Source organism: Canis aureus, chromosome 26 (assembly GCF_053574225.1).
Source record: "Canis aureus isolate CA01 chromosome 26, VMU_Caureus_v.1.0, whole genome shotgun sequence".
In the NCBI taxonomy this organism is placed as follows: domain Eukaryota; kingdom Metazoa; phylum Chordata; class Mammalia; order Carnivora; family Canidae; genus Canis; species Canis aureus.
In genome coordinates this window covers 49,982,659-50,001,675 of record NC_135636.1, presented here as the reverse complement: position 1 = coordinate 50,001,675, position 19,017 = coordinate 49,982,659, and the positions used below count along the sequence as shown (strand labels likewise).

Sequence of the window (19,017 nt, the reverse complement as noted above, 5' to 3'; positions counted from 1 at the left end):
AAAATTAATGCATATTTTTGTTTAAGGATAGGTTTAAGGAATCATGATGAACTTGAAACTTCTCTCAAAACAAAAGATAAAAAAGTGAGTTATGATATCAGTATATCTATTAAAAACAGTATTTTAAAAATAATTTTCCAATGTGAAAGATGATTACAGATCTAGAAAACAAAATTATTTGGACTTTTTTTTCTTCTGTGAGATTATCCATGGGCCCCCTATGACTTTGTCATGGTCTCTGAGCTGTTTGTGATCATCTAGAAATAGAAGATATGACAGTTTTAGTTATTTTCTTTGATGACATTAACTTATGTCTCTGTGGGAGTAGGCAGTTTTAAAACAACAGAATATGAATCTCAGTCCCTGATCTGGATTTCTGAGTGACTTTCTAGATATGTTTTCGTTAATGCTAGGTAGATTAGTATGCCAAAAAATTAAGTTTTTCTGTTGCCTGGGGTTGTTTTTTGGCTTAACTTACCTTGCATAGTATATAATGAGACATGTTTCTTCATCTATTACAAGGATTTTTTTTTTTTTATAGACTGTAACAGACCCTAAAAACAAAAATCTCTTTAGTGATACTGACACTGAATACGTATGTGATGACAGCAAGACTGATGTTAGCTGGCTAAAGGAACCAAAATCAAAACCACAGCTAATAGACTATAGCAGAAATAAAAATGTGAAGAAACATAAAAGTGGGAAACCAAGTAAGAAATCACTTTTTAGAGAAATATTGCAACTGATTTTACCATTTAAACTACATGAAATGCTTTGTTGGTTGATAAGTATATTTGTACATGTAGTTAGTGTTTATAACTACATAGCCTTATGAATAGAAAAAGAAGAGCAAATACACCACACTACAGATGTTTTGTTTTTTCATTTTATTATTTTTAGTAATGTAGTTATAGATAAATTTCTTTTTTACTGAGATCTTAAGAGACACAAAATATGATTTTCCTATTCTTTGGTTCATGCATACTCTAATTGCTGGTCTTCTAATGGCCTACTGTTACTCACTTATTTAGCAATTACTGTGAATGATGAATTATTAAGCACTCATGAAACCAGTACTCTAAGCAAAAATCAAATCTTGGACATCTATTTCCTGTCGCACCCAGCACATGATTTTTAGGAATTCACATAGAATTCATATAAAGATATATTGTAAGGAAAACAATTTTCTTGGAGAAATATTTTTGCCTATATCTTCCACAGAATGTCTTCTCAGCATATGGCTTCTACTTCATCTAGTGACTCTCTTAAAATAATTGAACAAGAGTTTGAGGTATAGGTTTTTGGCTAGACATACTGGCCATTTTCCTAGATGGTTTACAAAACACAAAAATTTTATATATTCCTTTTTTAAAAGACAGCATAACTCTGAACTTTTAAATTGATATGTATTTTCAGGGAATCAGCTTTTTTGTCAGGATAAAAATAACCAGTTGTAACCTTTGTGCATATGTTGGGGGGAGTTGGGTGATGGCTTAAACAGAAGTAAAAATAGAAATGTGGAAATGAAGTTTGGCATGTGTTCATAAATGAGGCTGAATCTTGAAATAGATGAAGAAGAGAAGTAGCAGGATAATCATCTATAAAAGAGGCAGAAGTCTGAAAGAGCATCATGTGCTAGTGCAGGGAGTGCAGTACTGGGGTAGTTGGAGCACAGATCAGACTTGTGGGAAGATGCTGAAAGATGTACTGCATCTGGTCACGTTCCTGGACTTCGAAGCAGTGTTTTATAAGCCAAGGAGAAACATGATATGAATCACATGCTCTCAGAGAGTTTACAGTCATTTGTAACATAGGGTAGGTGATCAGAAATCTTGAGACCATTCAAGATTAGAATACTGTCATCAGTAAATACTTCAAAAACTAAACTACTGAGTCAGGGCATCTGGGTAACTCAGTCAGTTAAGTGCCTGCCTTTGGTTTAGGTCATGATCCTGGAGTCCTGGGATTAAGCTCTGGTTTGGGCTCCCCACTGAGCAGGGAGCTTGCTTCTTGCCCTCCCTCTGTCCCTACCCCTTGCTCAGCTCACTCTCTCACGCTTTCTGTTTCTCTCTCTCAAATAAATCTTTAAAATAAAATAAAATAAAATTGATCTTCTGAGTGAATTGTTTAAATGGCTGAATGATCACAAGACCATATGTAGGATCTGGGTTATTGCTAGGATTGGAAGACCTTTTTCCCAGAACTTCCTTGCTTCCTTGGTTTGGGTAATCCCATTTCTTAGGCTTCAGAGAATATTTAGAAAGTTATTTGTGCTTGAAAGGCAAAAAAGGGATAGAAACTAAAGCTTCTCTCAGTAATATGGATGAATCTTAGAAACAATGGTGAAAAATAAAGCAAATCATAGAATATTACATATGAATGAGATGATACTCTCTTCAAAGTTCATTGTATTGTTTTGGAATACTTATCTGGGAGGTAAAACTTTCTTTTTTAAGATCAAGTGAATGAGAAATAATTCAGGATAATGAAGATATTCCCTTTTGGCAGAGGGGATATTGACCATCATACAGAGTACACATAAATAGATACATCATTATTCATAATTCAGCTCTTAAATTGAATGGTAGATTCATATAGGTGTTTGACTTTATAGATTATGTTATGTATTCTCCTGCATGTTTAAGAAGTTTTAGGATGTAAAGAAGATGAAAGGAAATTGGCAATTTGTATCCTACCAAACACTATAAAATTATCAATGTCAGTTTAGCCTCAAATCATCTTGAAATTTAAATTTTTGAATGAGTTTAAAGATGTATTTATTCTTGGTGTTATGATTTTAACTTTTTTTTAAAGATTTTATTTATTTATTCATGAGAGACAGAGAGAGAGAGAGAGAAGCAGAGACACAGGCAGGGGGAGAAGCAGGCTCCATGCAGGGAGCCTGATGTGGGACTTGATCCCAGGTCTCCAGGATCAGGCCCTGGGCAGGAGGCAGCACTAAACTGCTGAGCCACCCGGGCTGCCCATAATTTTAACTTCTATGCAAAAATATTCAAAAAAAATTTAATGCCAGTTCTTATCTATTTGAAAATTTTATTTTCTTGAATTGCAGGACCATCTTTGGAAAGGGGACAACCAAAATCTAAAATGGTAAAGCCAAGAAGTTTGTGTTCAAACACCCCTTTAAAATTATATTTCTTCTGTCATGTAAAAAAATTCATTTTTCATCTCATAATTTTATCCTTATGGTTACTTGTTTTTCCATAATTATTCTAGCCTTTGCATGCATCCTCCTACCTTTCCCTTTTTGGATCATGTTGGCCTGTTTTCTTCTGTAGTTCTAGGAACTTTTGATATCTCTGCTTCTCTTTTTTTCCTGTTTTTTACATGCGTTAAGTAATATATACCAGGCCTCTCAGACCTTTAATGACAGGGATAGAAAAAGGTGATAGAGAAGATATAAGGACAGAAAGATAAAATCCAGTCTTTGAAAAATATTAATCAGGAATCTTTTTATTTCTACAAATATTTTATGTATATCTTGTCATAGTGCCAATTTTACAGCAAATAGTTTGTATTTCTTATATCTCAAATGTTGATCTAATAATTTAGAAATTTTTCTCCTAAAGACACCCAACAAAAACATCACCAAAAAGGTAGAGGAGAGAGTTCCAGATGGGAGAATCAGACTTCCACGAAGAGCGACAAAAACCAAAAAAAATTATAAAGATCTCTCAAATTCAGAATCAGAGAATGAACAAGAATTTTCACTTTCGTTTAAAGAGAAATTGCTAGTAAAGGTAAATAGATACAATTCAGACTAAAAATTTCTGAAAAGCCTGTGAGAATATTAAATATAGAATGTATTTTTTGCAAAAATGTCAGATTTGTCACATTTTAAGATTTAACATTCTGCATGAGAAATTTTATAGGTTAAAAGTTGATCTTTAGACAATGCGGCAAAATGTGTGATAAATTGGCATTAGTGTTACAAAACAGATGTTTGGCTCTAGGAAAATGATAACCTGAAGATCATATCTTTGAATTAGAAAAATGCTTGTTTTTTTTTCAAAATTATACTCCAAAAAAGTGCAGACTGTTGGGAAGCTGTGAATCTTTCTCTTGAATGGACCTGAGATTCTTCCCATATATTGCCCACCTGTGTCCATCCCTGGCTTCTCTCTGGGAATATTACAGATGTATTCTCTAGCCATCTGTGCTAGAAAGACTTCTTTTTAACAAAGTAAAAAGCAGAACAATAACACAAAAAATTCAGTGCTTACAATATGCCAGGTGCTATGCTAAGTACTTTAACTTCTTAAAATCTCTTAAGTACCATAGGTGACTCGTATTATTATTGACATCTCATTTTACAAATGAGAAATTGAGGCTCAAAGAGATAAAGGAACTTGCCCAAGGTCACACAGGTAGGAGGTGGTAAAACAAAGGTTTGGACCCAGAGAGTCTGACACTAAAGGTAGGTCTCTGGCCATTACTCTGTTCTGATTTCACATCATTAAACTTCCATCTTCCCTTGTTTCTAACCTTGTTAACCTTTACTTGGAAGACTTTAAGGACTTTATAACTTATCTCCGGATTTTCTATCACTTCTTAATTTACTATGCACATAGCCAGCTGAGTCTTCCCAAGCCACCTTTCCTCTTATCTAACTTCAAAGAAAAACCCTGAAAATCTCCATATAGTGAAATAGTGTATCAGAATACCTTTGCAAGCTCATTTCCTCTCTTCCCCGGTAAAACAAACAGAATAACCCATGACTCCCAAACAGAACCTGTGACGTGCTTGCTTCGGCAGCACACGTACCAAACAAGACCCTTGCTTCTCCACTCCCTGTGCTGTTAGGGGTCTCTCATGGCCTTAGTATATCCCTCACCACGTCCTTTAACAGCTCCCAAGCATGACAAGTACCATGCAATCCAGGAACTTTTTCTGGTTTTTCTAAACTGGATATAATCTTCTTACAGCATTTTGTTTGTATTTCTTATAATATTACAATCCATGAACTGTATTTTTCTGTGAATTTGTCATATGCCTTCTAGTATATTAGAAAGTCCTCCGCTACTTGTGTTGAGCCCCCTGTTGTGCCTGTAAATAGTAGAAGATATTTACTATTTCAGCATAATTTGTTTTATATGTTCAAGTATAAATTCTTTGCATTTAAGTATAATTTGAGAGTTGTCAATACATTTAGGAGGAGAATATCCATTCCAGAAGCAAAACCATGAAGCTTCCAAAGAAACAACAGAACACCTTCTCTGCCGAAAAACAAAAGGATATACCATCATCTCTACCAAAAGATGCTATAAGAGATAATAGCCTTGGCTTATCTCCTATATCTTTATCTGGGAGCCCATCCTCTATAGAAGTAATGAGATGTCAGTATCATTTTATTTCTTATAAAATATTCAATAAATTTCTGTTATAACTATAATTCTGTGAAAATAGAGTTTGAAGATTAACAAATATGCCCTTCAAAATTATGGGTACTCAAAACTTCATTTTTTGAACTAGTAAATGTTAGTAACGTGGTCTTTGCAAAGTAGACAACAGTTGTCCCTATGACAGTCAGGTCTTTAATGGTAGGGAGTTAAAGACCAAATGCTTCAATATGGAAAGTATTTATATTTACAAATTATAATGTGAAAACTGAATAAACTTTTAGGTGCTTAATCCCTAGATATATTTAATAACATGAAAATAATGATGAGCATTTCTACTACTTCTTTTATACATTTCATTGACTAAAGTCCCCAAGAAATATCATGGTCATTCTGTGGACCCATAGTGGATTATCTTTTGTGATTTCAGGTTTTGCTTTTATTTAAAAATAACTGACAAAAATTCATATTCTTTGGAGTATTGGTGTATACACAGATATACATCACACACTTTTCTAGTTTGGAAACTATAAGTTTGTACTTTTTTTAAGTTCCTTTTAAGGATATTTTAAAGCATTTCCAAGTATCCATCTTTTCGGTTAAAATTCAGTTAAATAAGTTAACATATACTTTCTCCAAAGTAGCTGATTCATTCTTTTCTAGAATATTTTCATAGAGCATAGACCATTGTCATCTCAGATAACCACATACTAACAGACAGATGCATATGCCCTGATTTGATCTGAAAACTGAGAATCATTTACACTAAGGTTTATTTTGGCCATAAATTTCCTTGTCTATATATGAAGGGTTTAAATAAGATGATTTCCCAAGCTATCTCCAACCAGAAAATTCTTTATCTTTATGTGACAGTATTGGCTAGGATGTCAAAATACTCAAGATTAGGTTGATCATTACAGAGCAGCTCATACTATAGATAATTTTGTTTGAACTTTTGAAATTTCTTGTAATTACATTTTTAAATGAGCCATAATATTTTTCAGAGTCTTACAAATTAAATATAGTTTGGTCTTGATTTATTGAACATTTATCTTTTTAAATATAGATAATATTTGAGGATTTGATTAATCATTATATTCTTAGAATATAATTGTACTATTTCTGAAGTGGACACCAGTGACAATACCTGCCATCTGTTTTTTGTGTTCTGTGAGGCAATACAGGTACAGAGAAAATAAGAGAAAGGGATTTTACTCAAGATTTTGATGGTGTGACAAAATCCCTATCACCTTCTCTGAAAACGTCACCTGAATCCTCAAACAGTAAATATGGAGTTGGAGGTCCAATAAAGTCACCTACAAACAGTGACAAAAAATTATGTGCAAGAGAAAGTTGCTCACTAATTCCACAGTCCTTCTTGTTGGTAAGAATATACATGATTTTTTTTTCCCTTTTCAGATATACCAGAGAGGGTAAATTATTTGCCTCTAATCTTAATCAAATATATATTGCTTATCCACTTAATATAGAGTTCTGGGGTTTGGTCTGTGGGAGAAGAATAACCTACTGAGATGTAAAAAGCCTCTGAAACTTCTAGACTAGTAAGTAGCTGTACAGGAGTAAGAATGTGGTGTTGTGGGAAGTATTAAGTGCTGTTAGCACTATTGCTATAGGAATGATCACTTCCACAGAGGCACTGCTTACTTGTCTGTACATCCAAACCACATAGTTCATGAATGAATACTAAAATGAACAAATTTTATGGTACCTAAAAATTCTTTATTCTTCCTCTGTTGTATATTATCAAATGTACTATTTCTTCTTATATGTAGGTATGTTCTGAAGGGTTGTAAAAAGACATTAAAGATAGGAATCAATTATGGTCAAAGTGAGGGAGGGTAGCTAAAACTGTTATGCCTACAAGGAATAGTATAAGTTGTGGATACTTTGGTACCAGTTTATAAACCCCATGCCACCTCCACTCCCCTCTTTTTTTTTTTTTGGCTTGGGTTATATAGATGTATTAATTTGGAGGATCTTAAAGAAGTAATGTTACAGAACTGACTACCAGGATCATATAGTTCACTATAACTGGGCATAGCAGAAAGAGTTTTGGGTCAGAATTGCGTTTAAATCCTGACTCCAGGGATCCCTGGGTGGCGCAGCGGTTTGGCGCCTGCCTTTGGCCCAGGGTGCGGTCCTGGAGGCCCGGGATCGAATCCCACATCAGGCTCCCGGTGCATGGAGCCTGCTTCTCCCTCTGCCTGTGTCTCTGCCTCTCTCTCTCTCTCTCTCTCTGTGACTATCATAAATAAATTTAAAAAAATTTTTTTTAAATAAATAAATAAATCCTGACTCCACTATTTGCTAACTATGTAACATTTTATAAATTAATGAATCCCTCTGCACCTTAGTTTTCTCATCTGCACAGTGGGGCTGTGAAAAATTAGTCTGATTGTGTAAGCATTAATATCTGATACCTGGCAAATACCCAAATATATTATTCTCTTGATATGTGCTAAGCTCTGTATACAGAAATGGAATCAATGAGAGTTCAGTCCACCTAAAAACCTCTAATAAAACCAAACTTCTGTCCTAGCACTTTGAACCGAATGATTTTATTCCTACAGGATTTTATTCCCTTTATTCTGTTTAACCAGTAGTTTTTAGAGAGCATATTTTTCTAACAAAATCTCTCATGAAAGCACCGATGTGCCAAACAGATAAAAATGGACTACACTATTTAAAGCAGAAAGGAGGTCTGCACCCTAACCTACTCAGCCTGTCTCCCTAATAACCCCCAAAGCACCTTTGCGAGATTCTCAGTTTCTAGAGACCATAGTTTGAACACCAGTTTCCCACTGGATCATAATCCCACTGTCCTTTGTCAGAATTGCTCTACCATCCTTGGTTTCCCTGAACCCTTTATCCTTTCAGTATCCTATCTTGCAAATCTCAAAACCTAGAAAATCTCCTACCTACTTTATGTTATCAGTCTAGTTGGAGTTTTAATTGTTATATACTTATTGGCTGTTTCCCATTTACTGTTGACTCTTAGATATCAGAAATTTGCTATAGTCTCCAACACTGCTATATGATGGTGTCCATTTCTCTACAGTTTTAACTGTATGTTACTATATGGTTCTCTTTGTGTCAGTTTGATGAGTATAGTAACTTTAATGTGCATTTTATTGATTAACAGCATTAGTATTCCTGTTTTTTGGCTAGTTTGTGATAATTGCATCATTGGCTTTTTCTTATTGATTTGTAGTTCTTAAAATATTCTAGATATTAATTCTGTATTGTTTATGTACAATGCAAAAGAATTGTTATGTACATTGTTATGTACAATGCAAAAGAATGCAAACATTCTTTTTCCAGTATGTATCTTTTCATTTAAATAAAAAACTTCCATAGGACAAAAAAATGGTATCATGAAATTTACCAGTCTTTGTGTTCAAGAAATCCCTCAGCTACTGTCCTATTCCTTTCTGGTAAAAATTCAACCTTTAGCTTTTCAATCTTTCTAGGCTTTCTCTTTGCCATGTGTATAGTGAATTAGTGCATGAGGTACTCTCCTGTCTCCATTGTTTGCAATGATCATTTGGGCACAGCCCAGACAACTAGGGGGCCAGCTGTAAGGCAGGCTCTCTCTGTGTGCTGAGGCCACATCACTTTCATCAGTAGAGCCTGATGCTACCAGGGTACTTCACCACTCCACACTCCTCTTGCACATGCTCTTGACCCTCTACTCATCCACATAAATTTTGGAGTTTGTCTAAGGGAAGAATTTCCATTTCCCAATATTGATACTGAGATTTTTCATCCATATATTTTTCTCTCTACATTTTGGTATTATTTACAACAAAATTATGCCAAATCTTCCACAAAGAAAATTAGATTAGTTCCTACATTTTATGGATTTTCTTTTTACTGTATTAAAAAAACTATATTTTCTGGATTTTTAATTTTTTGCTTTTGTATAGAAACATTGTTGATTTTTATATCTCCAACTACCTTGACTAATTCTGTCATAATTCCCTGCCATAGGTCCTCTTGGATTTTGGATATAGGCAGTTACTCATGATAATTTTTGTATTTTCCATTCCAGTCCTTATACTTAAGTTTTTTATTGTTAAGATGACAGTGACCTCGGGGGGAGTGTTAACTAGATACTGTACCAGCAGGCATGCTTATTCGTAGTTTCTGGTGGATACTTTTATCAAATTAACGTTTTAGTTGTCTAAGGACTTTTTCCCATTAAATTGTGAATGGGTGATGAATTTTAGCAGCAAATGAAATATTCCCTCAAAACATTAGTTTTGGGGGCACCTGGGTGGCTCATTGGTTGAGTCTCTGCCTTTGGCTTAAGTCATGATCCTAGCTAGGGTCCTGGGATCGAGTCCCACATGCAGGGAGACTGCTTCCCCCTCTGCCTGTGTCTTTGCTCTCTGTGTGTTTCTCATGAATAAATAAAATCTTTAAAAAAAAGCACACACACACACACACACACACATATGTTTTGGTTTCTTTTTTTATTTTAAAGTTTTTTATGTATTTATTCATGAGAGACACAGAAAGGGAGAGGCAGAGACATAGGCAGAGGGAGAAGCAGGCTCCCTCCTGGGAGCCTGATGTGGGCCTGGATCCCTGGACTGGGATCACACCCTGAGTCGAAGGCAGGTGTGCTCAACCGCTGAGCCACCCAGGCATCCCAAGTTTTGGTTTCATACCGTGGTTTTGGCTTTAAGTAATTTTCTAATTTCCTTTGGGTTTGCATATGTCTTGTTCATTCATACTCCCAATTAGTAATACTGTTATGAATAGAAAAAATATAAATTCTGTGGTGTTTACATAAGAAACACACAATTGGAACAGCTACTCAGATGTAAGTACTTATAGTTCAGAAAAAACAGTTGATGGAAGTTGAACTTGCAAACAACAATGAAAATCTTGGACAAAGCGTTAGAGGCTTAAAGGGTAGTACAACTAACCAACTTAAACTAAGATAGTCCTTATAAGAATCAGATTACTGGCCTCTAGTAATAATGTTTTAATATTTGTTAACTTGTTAATTGAAAATCTGATGTTTAAAGTGCAGGATGTTGTGATCATGGAAGAAAGTTGACATTTTTTAAATGAGAAGTTGTAAGTCTTAAATAGTGAGATACAGCTGCTGAACCACTGACTTACATAGTTATAAGGGACTTTCTGGTTTCCTGAATACATAGAAATTTGGTTGAGCTTTGTGCCACTATAGTAGTCCATCAGTCCATCATCAAAAATATTGTAATATCCTGTAAAACACAGAACAGTAAGGCAAAATTTTACAGTTTAGGGAAGGCTGGGATTTAACCTCCACCTTAGTAGATAGGTTGCTGTTCCTTCGCTGCTTGGTCTGGATCTGTTGACCCACCTAATAAGTAAAGGGAGGAACCGGGGGCAGGCATGTATTTTTATGGAATAGGAAAATGATTCCTTTGACTGGAATGGAGAAACCTGTATACTGAAGCAGGAAAACACCAGGTTAGATGAAAAAGATGTGGCTGAAATGGAGATTGAAAGAAGAGTTTAGATTTCTATTTTGTATGGCTTCCTGTTTCCCCGACTCAAATCAAAATCCTAATGAGGAAGGATTGAAAAGCAGGAGTAGTCGAAAAAGTCAGCTGAAAACTATTGCTATCATATAGGATTGAGGTGAATATAGGAATGTCATGTTAGAGATGCAGGGAAGGGATATAAACAAAACCATCTGATAAAGGAATGGACAGCATTTCCAGTTCACTTGCTTTACAGTTTGAGAAAGATGGTCAAAGGTGAAGCCAAGACTGTTAACAGAATTTGTTTCCAATTTCTAATATCTATTTTAGGGAAATCGTTCTACATCTCCACTATCCATGTCTAGTGAAGGAAGAGAGCAAATATGGTGTGACATGCCTTGTGACTCTACTCATGTGTCAGGTATGTAGTCACAGAACTGCTTTAAAAACCATATTAGAGAAATACTACTGTGAAATGTTATCTAAAGGAATTATATTTTAAGTCCTACCATGTATTCAACTTAATGTCAAGTTGAAAATAAACTAGATACAACTTAATGCGCAGTTGCCTAAATACAAATAACTGAAAGCCTTTAATAAAAGCAAGAAAATTATTAGGTATTTTTAATCAAGATTGTAGCACTATTTTTTAACTGTTCTTAAGACTCCATACAGCATATTAGTTGCAAACGAATGTACGTGGAAGATAATCTAAGTAGTGCTGATGAAGTAGAATTGGAAAAGGAGGAGGAAGGGAGAGTATGCTTGATTCCCAAAAAACGATCTAAAAATGAAGATAGCGTTCATCACACTTACGAAGGTAGGTAGATCAAATGCCTGTGTCAAAATGCAATTATGGTGGAAGGTGGCTTCTTAGATCTTGAATGACCCACAAAAAAATCTCCTTTGTAAAGAGAACTCCGGAGAAGTCTAATAAGGATGATGCTGTATCACAAAGTTCACTTTATGTGAAGAATATGGTAGTAAGGATCTGTTTGCATTCCTAAATCTCCTTTAAGATTTTATTATTACCACGTATAAGCTTTACTAGAATATGAATTTACTGATCAGTCACTAAATATTTGGTTATTAGCATGGAAATAGTTAAAAAATGAACAATCCAGAAACTTCCATCTTGATATTGCCATTGCCAAAATGACTTTTTAGAAATCAAAATATTTTTAAATTGAAAAATAGGAGGGTATACCTTTAATATCATAATTCTTAGATCACACATAGAATCTGAAAATAAGATTTGTTCTCAGCTTCATGACCAGTAAGGGTAAATTTGTATTAATACATATTTTAGGGATCCCTGGGTGGCGCAGTGGTTTGGCGCCTGCCTTTGGCCCAGGGCGCGATTCTGGAGACCCGGGATCGAATCCCACGTCAGGCTCCCAGTGCATGGAGCCTGCTTCTCCCTCTGCCTGTGTCTCTGCCTCTCTCTCTCTCTCTCTCTGTGACTATCATAAATTTAAAAAAAAATACATATTTTAACTTTACCCGATTGTCTTCGTTTTTTAGTGTCTGGAAGTATATCTCCATTGTCAACAAATGACTTTTCTATCCATGGGGAAAGCTGGGAAAACGAACTCTCAGAGGTGATGTGCGAGAGCCTCAACGCAGAATTTAGGAGGAAATTTCATGTGCGTTACCATTCTTTAAATTATGATTTAAAAAAAAATAAAAAAAATAAAAAAAATAAATTATGATTTATACCTGGGAGGCCTGGGTGGTTCAGTGGTTGAGCATCTGCCTTCAGCTCAGGGTGTGATCCTGGGGTCCTGGGATTGAGTTCTGCATCAGGCTCCCTGCAGGGAGCCTGCTTCTCCCTCTACCTGTGTCTCTGCCTCTCTCTGTGTCTCTCATAAATAAAATCTTTAAAAAATATATGATTTATACCCAGTCATATGAAGAGATACCAGCTTTCTACTAGACTCTCAGCTGGTTTGATCGTATGGCCACAAAACATCCATTTACTAATCCCTTTGTCTTTGTGGACTGGTGACAAGTGGGGTGACTCCAGGTTTCTCTTCTAAAATCTGTGTATTATCCATATTCTTTCTTCTCCTGGATTCTTTGTCTCATTTCCCTTTTCAGTTTTTTTATTATTTGGACTCTTAGTGTGATTTTTCTTTTTTACCCTGAACAATTTTCTTTTCATGCCTCATGTTTTTGTTGCATGGAATGGGGACGGTTAGGGCGCTGTATAAAACATGAAACCCCCTCATTCCGTGTTACCAGGTCTGTACACTTACATAGCCTTAGCTGCTGAGGTTTGAGTGAAGTGAAGTTTGCAAAAATGCTGTGTAGGAAATTTTTAGGTATTGTTTTCTCCACCTGCCTCTTTTTCCCACACACCTGTGTTTATAAGAGTTCTTTGCCTCCTGGTAACCTGTGCAGAAATACATCTTTTATCATCAGCCCCATTTCCTCCTTTGCTTCTCTCTGAAATTAAAATTCTGTATATTTTATTTTGATTTCATGTGTGTGTGTGTGTGTGTGTGTGTGTGTGTGTATATATATATATATATATGTAATTTATTGTAGTTTGATTTGCCAACATATAACACCCAGTGCTCATCCTGTCAAGTGCCCCCCTCAGTACCCAACACCCCATCCCCCGGGGCCCACCTCCCCTTCCACTACCCCTTGTTTGTTTCCCAGAGTTAGGAATCTCTCATGTTTTATTTTGATTTTAATTATCAAAGGCCAACCTAGTCTAAACAGAGGAGCCCTGATTTCTGTATCGTGTTCTGCACCTGGCTAGATCTAGCAAATGGGTTTTCTTGGAAGATGGTAATGATTCTGACTTTGAGGCTCTGTTCCTAAAGAGAATGATAATAACTAGCATATTTGTAAATAATTAGACTGTGGTGTCTTTACCAAGTCAAAACCTCCTTGATGGAACTGGATCCTGCTCTGATTGAACTTATTAACATTTTAGTTTAAATCCCCAAGTTTTCCATTTGTCGCTTTTCTGAGTTCTGAGTCATTTCCATGGTAAAGGCTTTGTTCGTAACATAGTCTTGGTTAGATTATTTTATAAAGAGTTTTCAGTTACAGCTTAGTGTTTTTCAGGTCCGCCAAAAAATTATGGATTACTTTACTAAGCAGTCTTGGAAAACAGCTCAACAACATCTGAATACAATGAACCAACAGATTCAGGAGTATAGGTCTGTAATAAAAAAAAAAAAAAACCCTTTGAAATCTTCTGAATGCTACAGTTTCCAAAAATAACCTCATTTTGTTTCTTTAATAGGATCAACAAACTTGAAAAGTTCCAATTCATCATCATAGAGGAGTTGGAGAATTATGAAAAAGATTCACAGTCTTTAAAAGATTTGGAGAAAGAATTTGTGGTATGTGCTTTAAAAATATTCTTAAAAGAGCTACACCCAGGAAAACTGTTAATTTTATTCTTTAGAAAATTGTTTTAGATTTCATATATATATATATATATATATATATATATATATATATATATATATATACACATATCACCTACAGACTGAAACTTAGTAAGGGGAAAACCCTGAAAGAGTGACATCTAGAATATGCTTAGCATATAGCCACATTGTTTATTTAAATTAGGAGTATAGGAATTCTGCAAGTTTTAATTTTTGTATTTTATAATTTAGGATTTCTGGGAGAAGACATTTCAGAAGTTCAGTGCCTATCAAAAAAGTGAACAGCAGAGGTTAGTGTGATATTCTTAATGACTGGAATCTGTATACATTTTTAATTTTTAAACAGTCTAAAAGTCTAATCATATTACAGCAATTTAAAATGATAACTACAAAAGTAACTCCTTTTGTTAGGCTTCACCTTTTGAAAGCGTCACTGGAAAAAAATGTCTTCTACAACACTGATTACGAGGACACTGTTTTTCGATCTGAGGTACCAGCTTCTACATTTTTATGTATCTCTCTTAATACCTCTTTGCTGTGAAGATTTTACAGTAAATTTCATAGATGAATTTTGCATTTACAGATGTGTTCAATGAAAGAAAATATGAAAATGCTGCAAGACAGGCTTCTGAAGGAAACAGTAAGTCCACTCTCGGGTCGGAGTTTCACGTGGAAGGGCCAGTCATGCTGCTGCGTCTCTTAATGGCAGTTCTTTCACAGGCTTTGCTTCTTTCTTTTTGGATTGAGAGACAGTTTTAGCTCAGCGATTTTTGTTGCTTGAGTTAGAATAATGGTAGCAAACTTATAGTAAAATATTAATACAGGTGATTAAAATGAGTCCCTCCTAAGGAAAAAAAGAGTTATCAGTTTGCTGATTTTAAAACGAGCTCAAAGAATTATTTTTTTGTCCTGTATCTAAGTACTGTGCACTGCAATAGACCCCTGCTGCTTTCTGAAGGCTGTGTGTCAGGACAGAGCTCCTCAGAAAGAAGTCCTGTCTACTTGGACAGCAAGACTCCATTTACCTTCCAGATGTCTAGTAGACCAGCAGCTGCAATTCTGGGGAAAAGTACTGCTGGAGGGTAGGGATCCAAGCGAACATGTCTTCAGTGTTGTCTCAGAGATAGCATTTTTATGCATACTGTAATATCTCCTGTGCACAAAGATGGTACTATTGTATGTACTCACTTTGAATAGAACCTCACTGTGCTGGAATGGTAGAGGACCAGGCCTTTGTGGCTAAGCCACCCTAGCTCAAAGCAAACAAGCCAACCAACTAGACCAATAAATAAAATTCAGTCTAAAAAAAAATTTCAGCAATTTGGGATTTAAAAGACTGGATCTCTCAGTTGATCATCTAGAGTATCAGTGATGATCCCTGAACTCTGTAGCTAGGTAGGAATAGACTGGGGTGGGGTGGGGGGGGGGGCAGTTAGATAGCATGAACACTGATACAAGGGGATTGCTTTATGAAGGGGATTGCTTCCCAAAGAATCCCAATTTATAGCTAGCTTGTCTTTTTTTTCCTATTTGATGGTTCTACAATAATAATTTAAAATCTAAGTGTGATTTTTTTTTTCCTGACTATAGCAAGAAGAGGAGCTTCTTAATGTACGCAGAGGACTGATGTCATTATTCATGGCTCATGAAAGAAATGTTCATGTGTGATGTCTAGTTATCAACAATTTTATCCACCTATTCCTTTTTGTGTATAACAGGAAATACCAGAGTAGCCCTACAAAGAGAAAAATACACGTCATCCAGGCAAGAGTACTTTTGTAGGAGCCTCCAAAACCAAAGAAATGGTGTCTTATGGATGTGAAAAAACCACTGTAACATGACTCCAGCCTCAAGAGTCTGTAATTTTTTTTTAATTGTATTACACAGACAAGAAAAATTTTTGGGAAACCAGATAGTAAAAGTAATTTGCTTGTTTTTGTAGTAATACTTATATTGCACAAATCTTGCTGAGTTAACTGTACTTATAAAACTAAAATTTATCTTATTTTAAATGAATATAATTTGGACTAAATATAATGTATTACTAGTTCAGAATATACTACATGTAATAAAAATTAAGCCATGCTAAGAAGGGGGAGAAGTCTCTGATTTAAAATGCTTACCTGAATGTAAGTATTTTCAGCAACTGTTGGAGAGTATGTTTATTCAGTTATGGCTCCAGTTACTATATTCTCTAAATTTTAATTTTAGGTAGAAGTCTTAATTCATAAGCAGGCTATTTTGACCAGTACTTTTTAAGCTCCTAATGTTCATTGTAATAATATCTTGGTAGAATATAAAGATACATGTTTGTTTTAATTATATATTAAAGTTGAAATAAATGCTATGTAACTTTGAATATTATAAGTAGATGATTATTTTATAAATCATTATATTCCTATTTTATGAACTTTGGATCCAACAAAACATCCTTCTGCCATCAGACATGTGAAGTAGAATAGTAAGTGCCCTCCCTCTCTAAGGCTGGCCTGTACAAGGGTAGCAGAGTATGTGAATACCACCAGTATTTAAATACAGTGGTGGAAGTGGCTTGCTTAGTGTAGACAAGCAGAAGAAAACCTTTCCTATCTTAGCTTTATTCAATTATTGGTAGGGTAGCAGTGATTCCGTGTCAGGAAACAGTAATGACTCTACTATAATACTGTTATAGTATATAGTATATAGTATTTACTATAATGGTAAACAGTATTCAGGAGTTGTGAGACTTTAGGATGACTTCCGCTGTGATATGCCTCCCTGCTTGCCTCATGTTTGGCTACAATATATATAGTGTCCCACACATTCCCAACCTGCACGGTGTGTGTGACCTACTTCACACAGTAGTTATGCCCCGCTGCACCTCCCTTCTGGCATTCTCCTCAGTCTGACCTTTCCCTCTCTCCAACTTGCTTTTGAAGTGGTCCCAGGCTCTTCAGTCCACCACAGTTTGGCTATGCATATTGTCCCCTTCCTTGTCCCTCTTTCCTTCCTTACCCAGTACAGATTCTCTAGTAAAAAAAAATAATACTCTTTTTCCCTCTCCTCTCTCACTGAATCTGTTAATTCACACCCCTCATTACACAATCTGAACATCCCTGGAGAAAAATTATCAGGTTTAAATTTGTGACCACAGATAGTTGTTCAGCAATCCTAACTCTGCCCTGTTTAATTGACTTTACCACATTTCCAGAGTACAATTGTATATCAATACTGCATTCCTTAATCCTTTTACTTTGTAGTTGATGGCCTGCCTTCATACTTTCATCATCTTTTCTCCCTAAACTCTTCACACATTACCTGCATCAATACCAGCATTTTTTTTAAGATTTTATTTATTCATGAGAGACACAGAGGCAGAGACACAGGCAGAGGGAGAAGCAGGCTCCCCACAGAGAGCCAGATGTGGGACTTGATCCCGGAATTCTGGGATCATGACCTGAGCTGAAGGCAGACGCTCAACCACTGAGCCACCCAGGCATCCTAATACCAGCATTTTTTTTTAATTTTTTTTTAATTTTTATTTATTTATGATAGCCACACACACACACACACAGAGAGAGAGAGAGAGAGAGAGAGGCAGAGATACAGGCAGAGGGAGAAGCAGGCTCCATGCACTGGGAGCCCAACGTGGGATTCGATCCCGGGTCTCCAGGATCGCGCCCCAGGCCAAAGGCAGGCGCTAAACCGCTGCACCACCCAGGGTTCCCAATACCAGCATTTTTGACTTTTCATATATTTCAATAGCAGATTTATCTTTTTATGTAAGGACCATCCCCCTACTAGTGCTCTGAATCCCACTGTCTTTGGCATCTCTGCCAGTGTGTATAGCCCACACTTATTAAACTCACACCTGTGCATGCACACACACACAGGCCCCTGGCATCAAGTGCCCCTCCAACTGCTGCCCATCCTGTGTAATTTTCTACTCACCTTTACACAAAGCATAGGGGAAGAATTTTCTCTAGTTATTTTTTCACCGAATCTACTTTTTATCAGAATCACCAGTGATTTATCAAGTATAACCTCTATCTTCTTTTTTTTTAATTTTTATTTATTTATTCATAAGGCAGAGGGAGAAGCAGGCTCTCTGCGGGGATCCCAATGCAGGACTCCATCCCAGGACCCCAGGATCACTCCCTGAGCCAAAGCCAAATGCTCAACCACTGAGCCACTCAGGCGTCCCTAACTTCCATCTCAACTCAGCTTCTCAATGCCATGTCACCCAGACTTTGGCTGGTGTATTTTTCCTTTCCTTGTCTCTTTCCTGGCTTCCTTTATCCCTCTTAATGTGGGGCTCATTCCTGGCCTGTCACTTTTCCTCTGTACTTTCTTCTTGGGTAACTTCATCTGGTCCCATGTAATAGCCATCTTTGTGTTGATGGCTTGGAAGTGCATACAAGTTCTGACCTTTACTTTGGACATCAACATGTCACACACACTGCTTTACTGACAGTTCTAATAAGCTTCTCAAGTCTCAGAATAATTCTTGATTTATCTCCCTCAGTGCTCTTTCTCAGCACCAAAGGGAAGAAATTCTCTTCATCTCTCTTATCCATCCAACTGTGCAAGCCAAAATCTAGAATTCCTGATTTCTCTCTTTCCCTTGGCCACTTAGTTGACCAAGTCCTGCAGATTTTACTGCCAAAATATATTCCCCATATGTGTAATTTCTGTCACTTCTGTCCACAGTGTATTTCTCACACAGACAATTGCAACAACCTCCTAAATGACTTTCCAGCATTCATA

General features: G+C 36.1%; 1 protein-coding gene across 9 annotated transcripts in view; it reads left to right on the top strand.

Moving 5' to 3' along the window:
* SYCP2 (synaptonemal complex protein 2) overlaps window positions 1-16,630 on the top strand; it is a 78,853-nt gene extending 62,223 nt beyond the window's left edge. For 4 of the 9 annotated variants that reach the window (XM_077873775.1, XM_077873777.1, XM_077873776.1 and 1 more), the window contains exons 29-43: window positions 27-84; window positions 542-710; window positions 3,074-3,111; window positions 3,591-3,761; window positions 5,174-5,357; window positions 6,536-6,744; window positions 11,192-11,282; window positions 11,526-11,681; window positions 12,386-12,507; window positions 13,943-14,037; window positions 14,124-14,223; window positions 14,503-14,561; window positions 14,683-14,761; window positions 14,855-14,911; window positions 15,862-16,630. In XM_077873775.1, the coding sequence (XP_077729901.1) occupies window positions 27-84; window positions 542-710; window positions 3,074-3,111; window positions 3,591-3,761; window positions 5,174-5,357; window positions 6,536-6,744; window positions 11,192-11,282; window positions 11,526-11,681; window positions 12,386-12,507; window positions 13,943-14,037; window positions 14,124-14,223; window positions 14,503-14,561; window positions 14,683-14,761; window positions 14,855-14,911; window positions 15,862-15,939 (1,666 nt within the window). In that variant the 3' untranslated portion in view covers window positions 15,940-16,630. The remainder of the gene's footprint in view (window positions 1-26; window positions 85-541; window positions 711-3,073; window positions 3,112-3,590; window positions 3,762-5,173; window positions 5,358-6,535; window positions 6,745-11,191; window positions 11,283-11,525; window positions 11,682-12,385; window positions 12,508-13,942; window positions 14,038-14,123; window positions 14,224-14,502; window positions 14,562-14,682; window positions 14,762-14,854; window positions 14,912-15,861) is intronic. The other 5 variants (XM_077873781.1, XM_077873780.1, XM_077873782.1 and 2 more) reach the window with 5 other exon arrangements.
* Window positions 16,631-19,017: the final 2,387 nt, after the last annotated feature.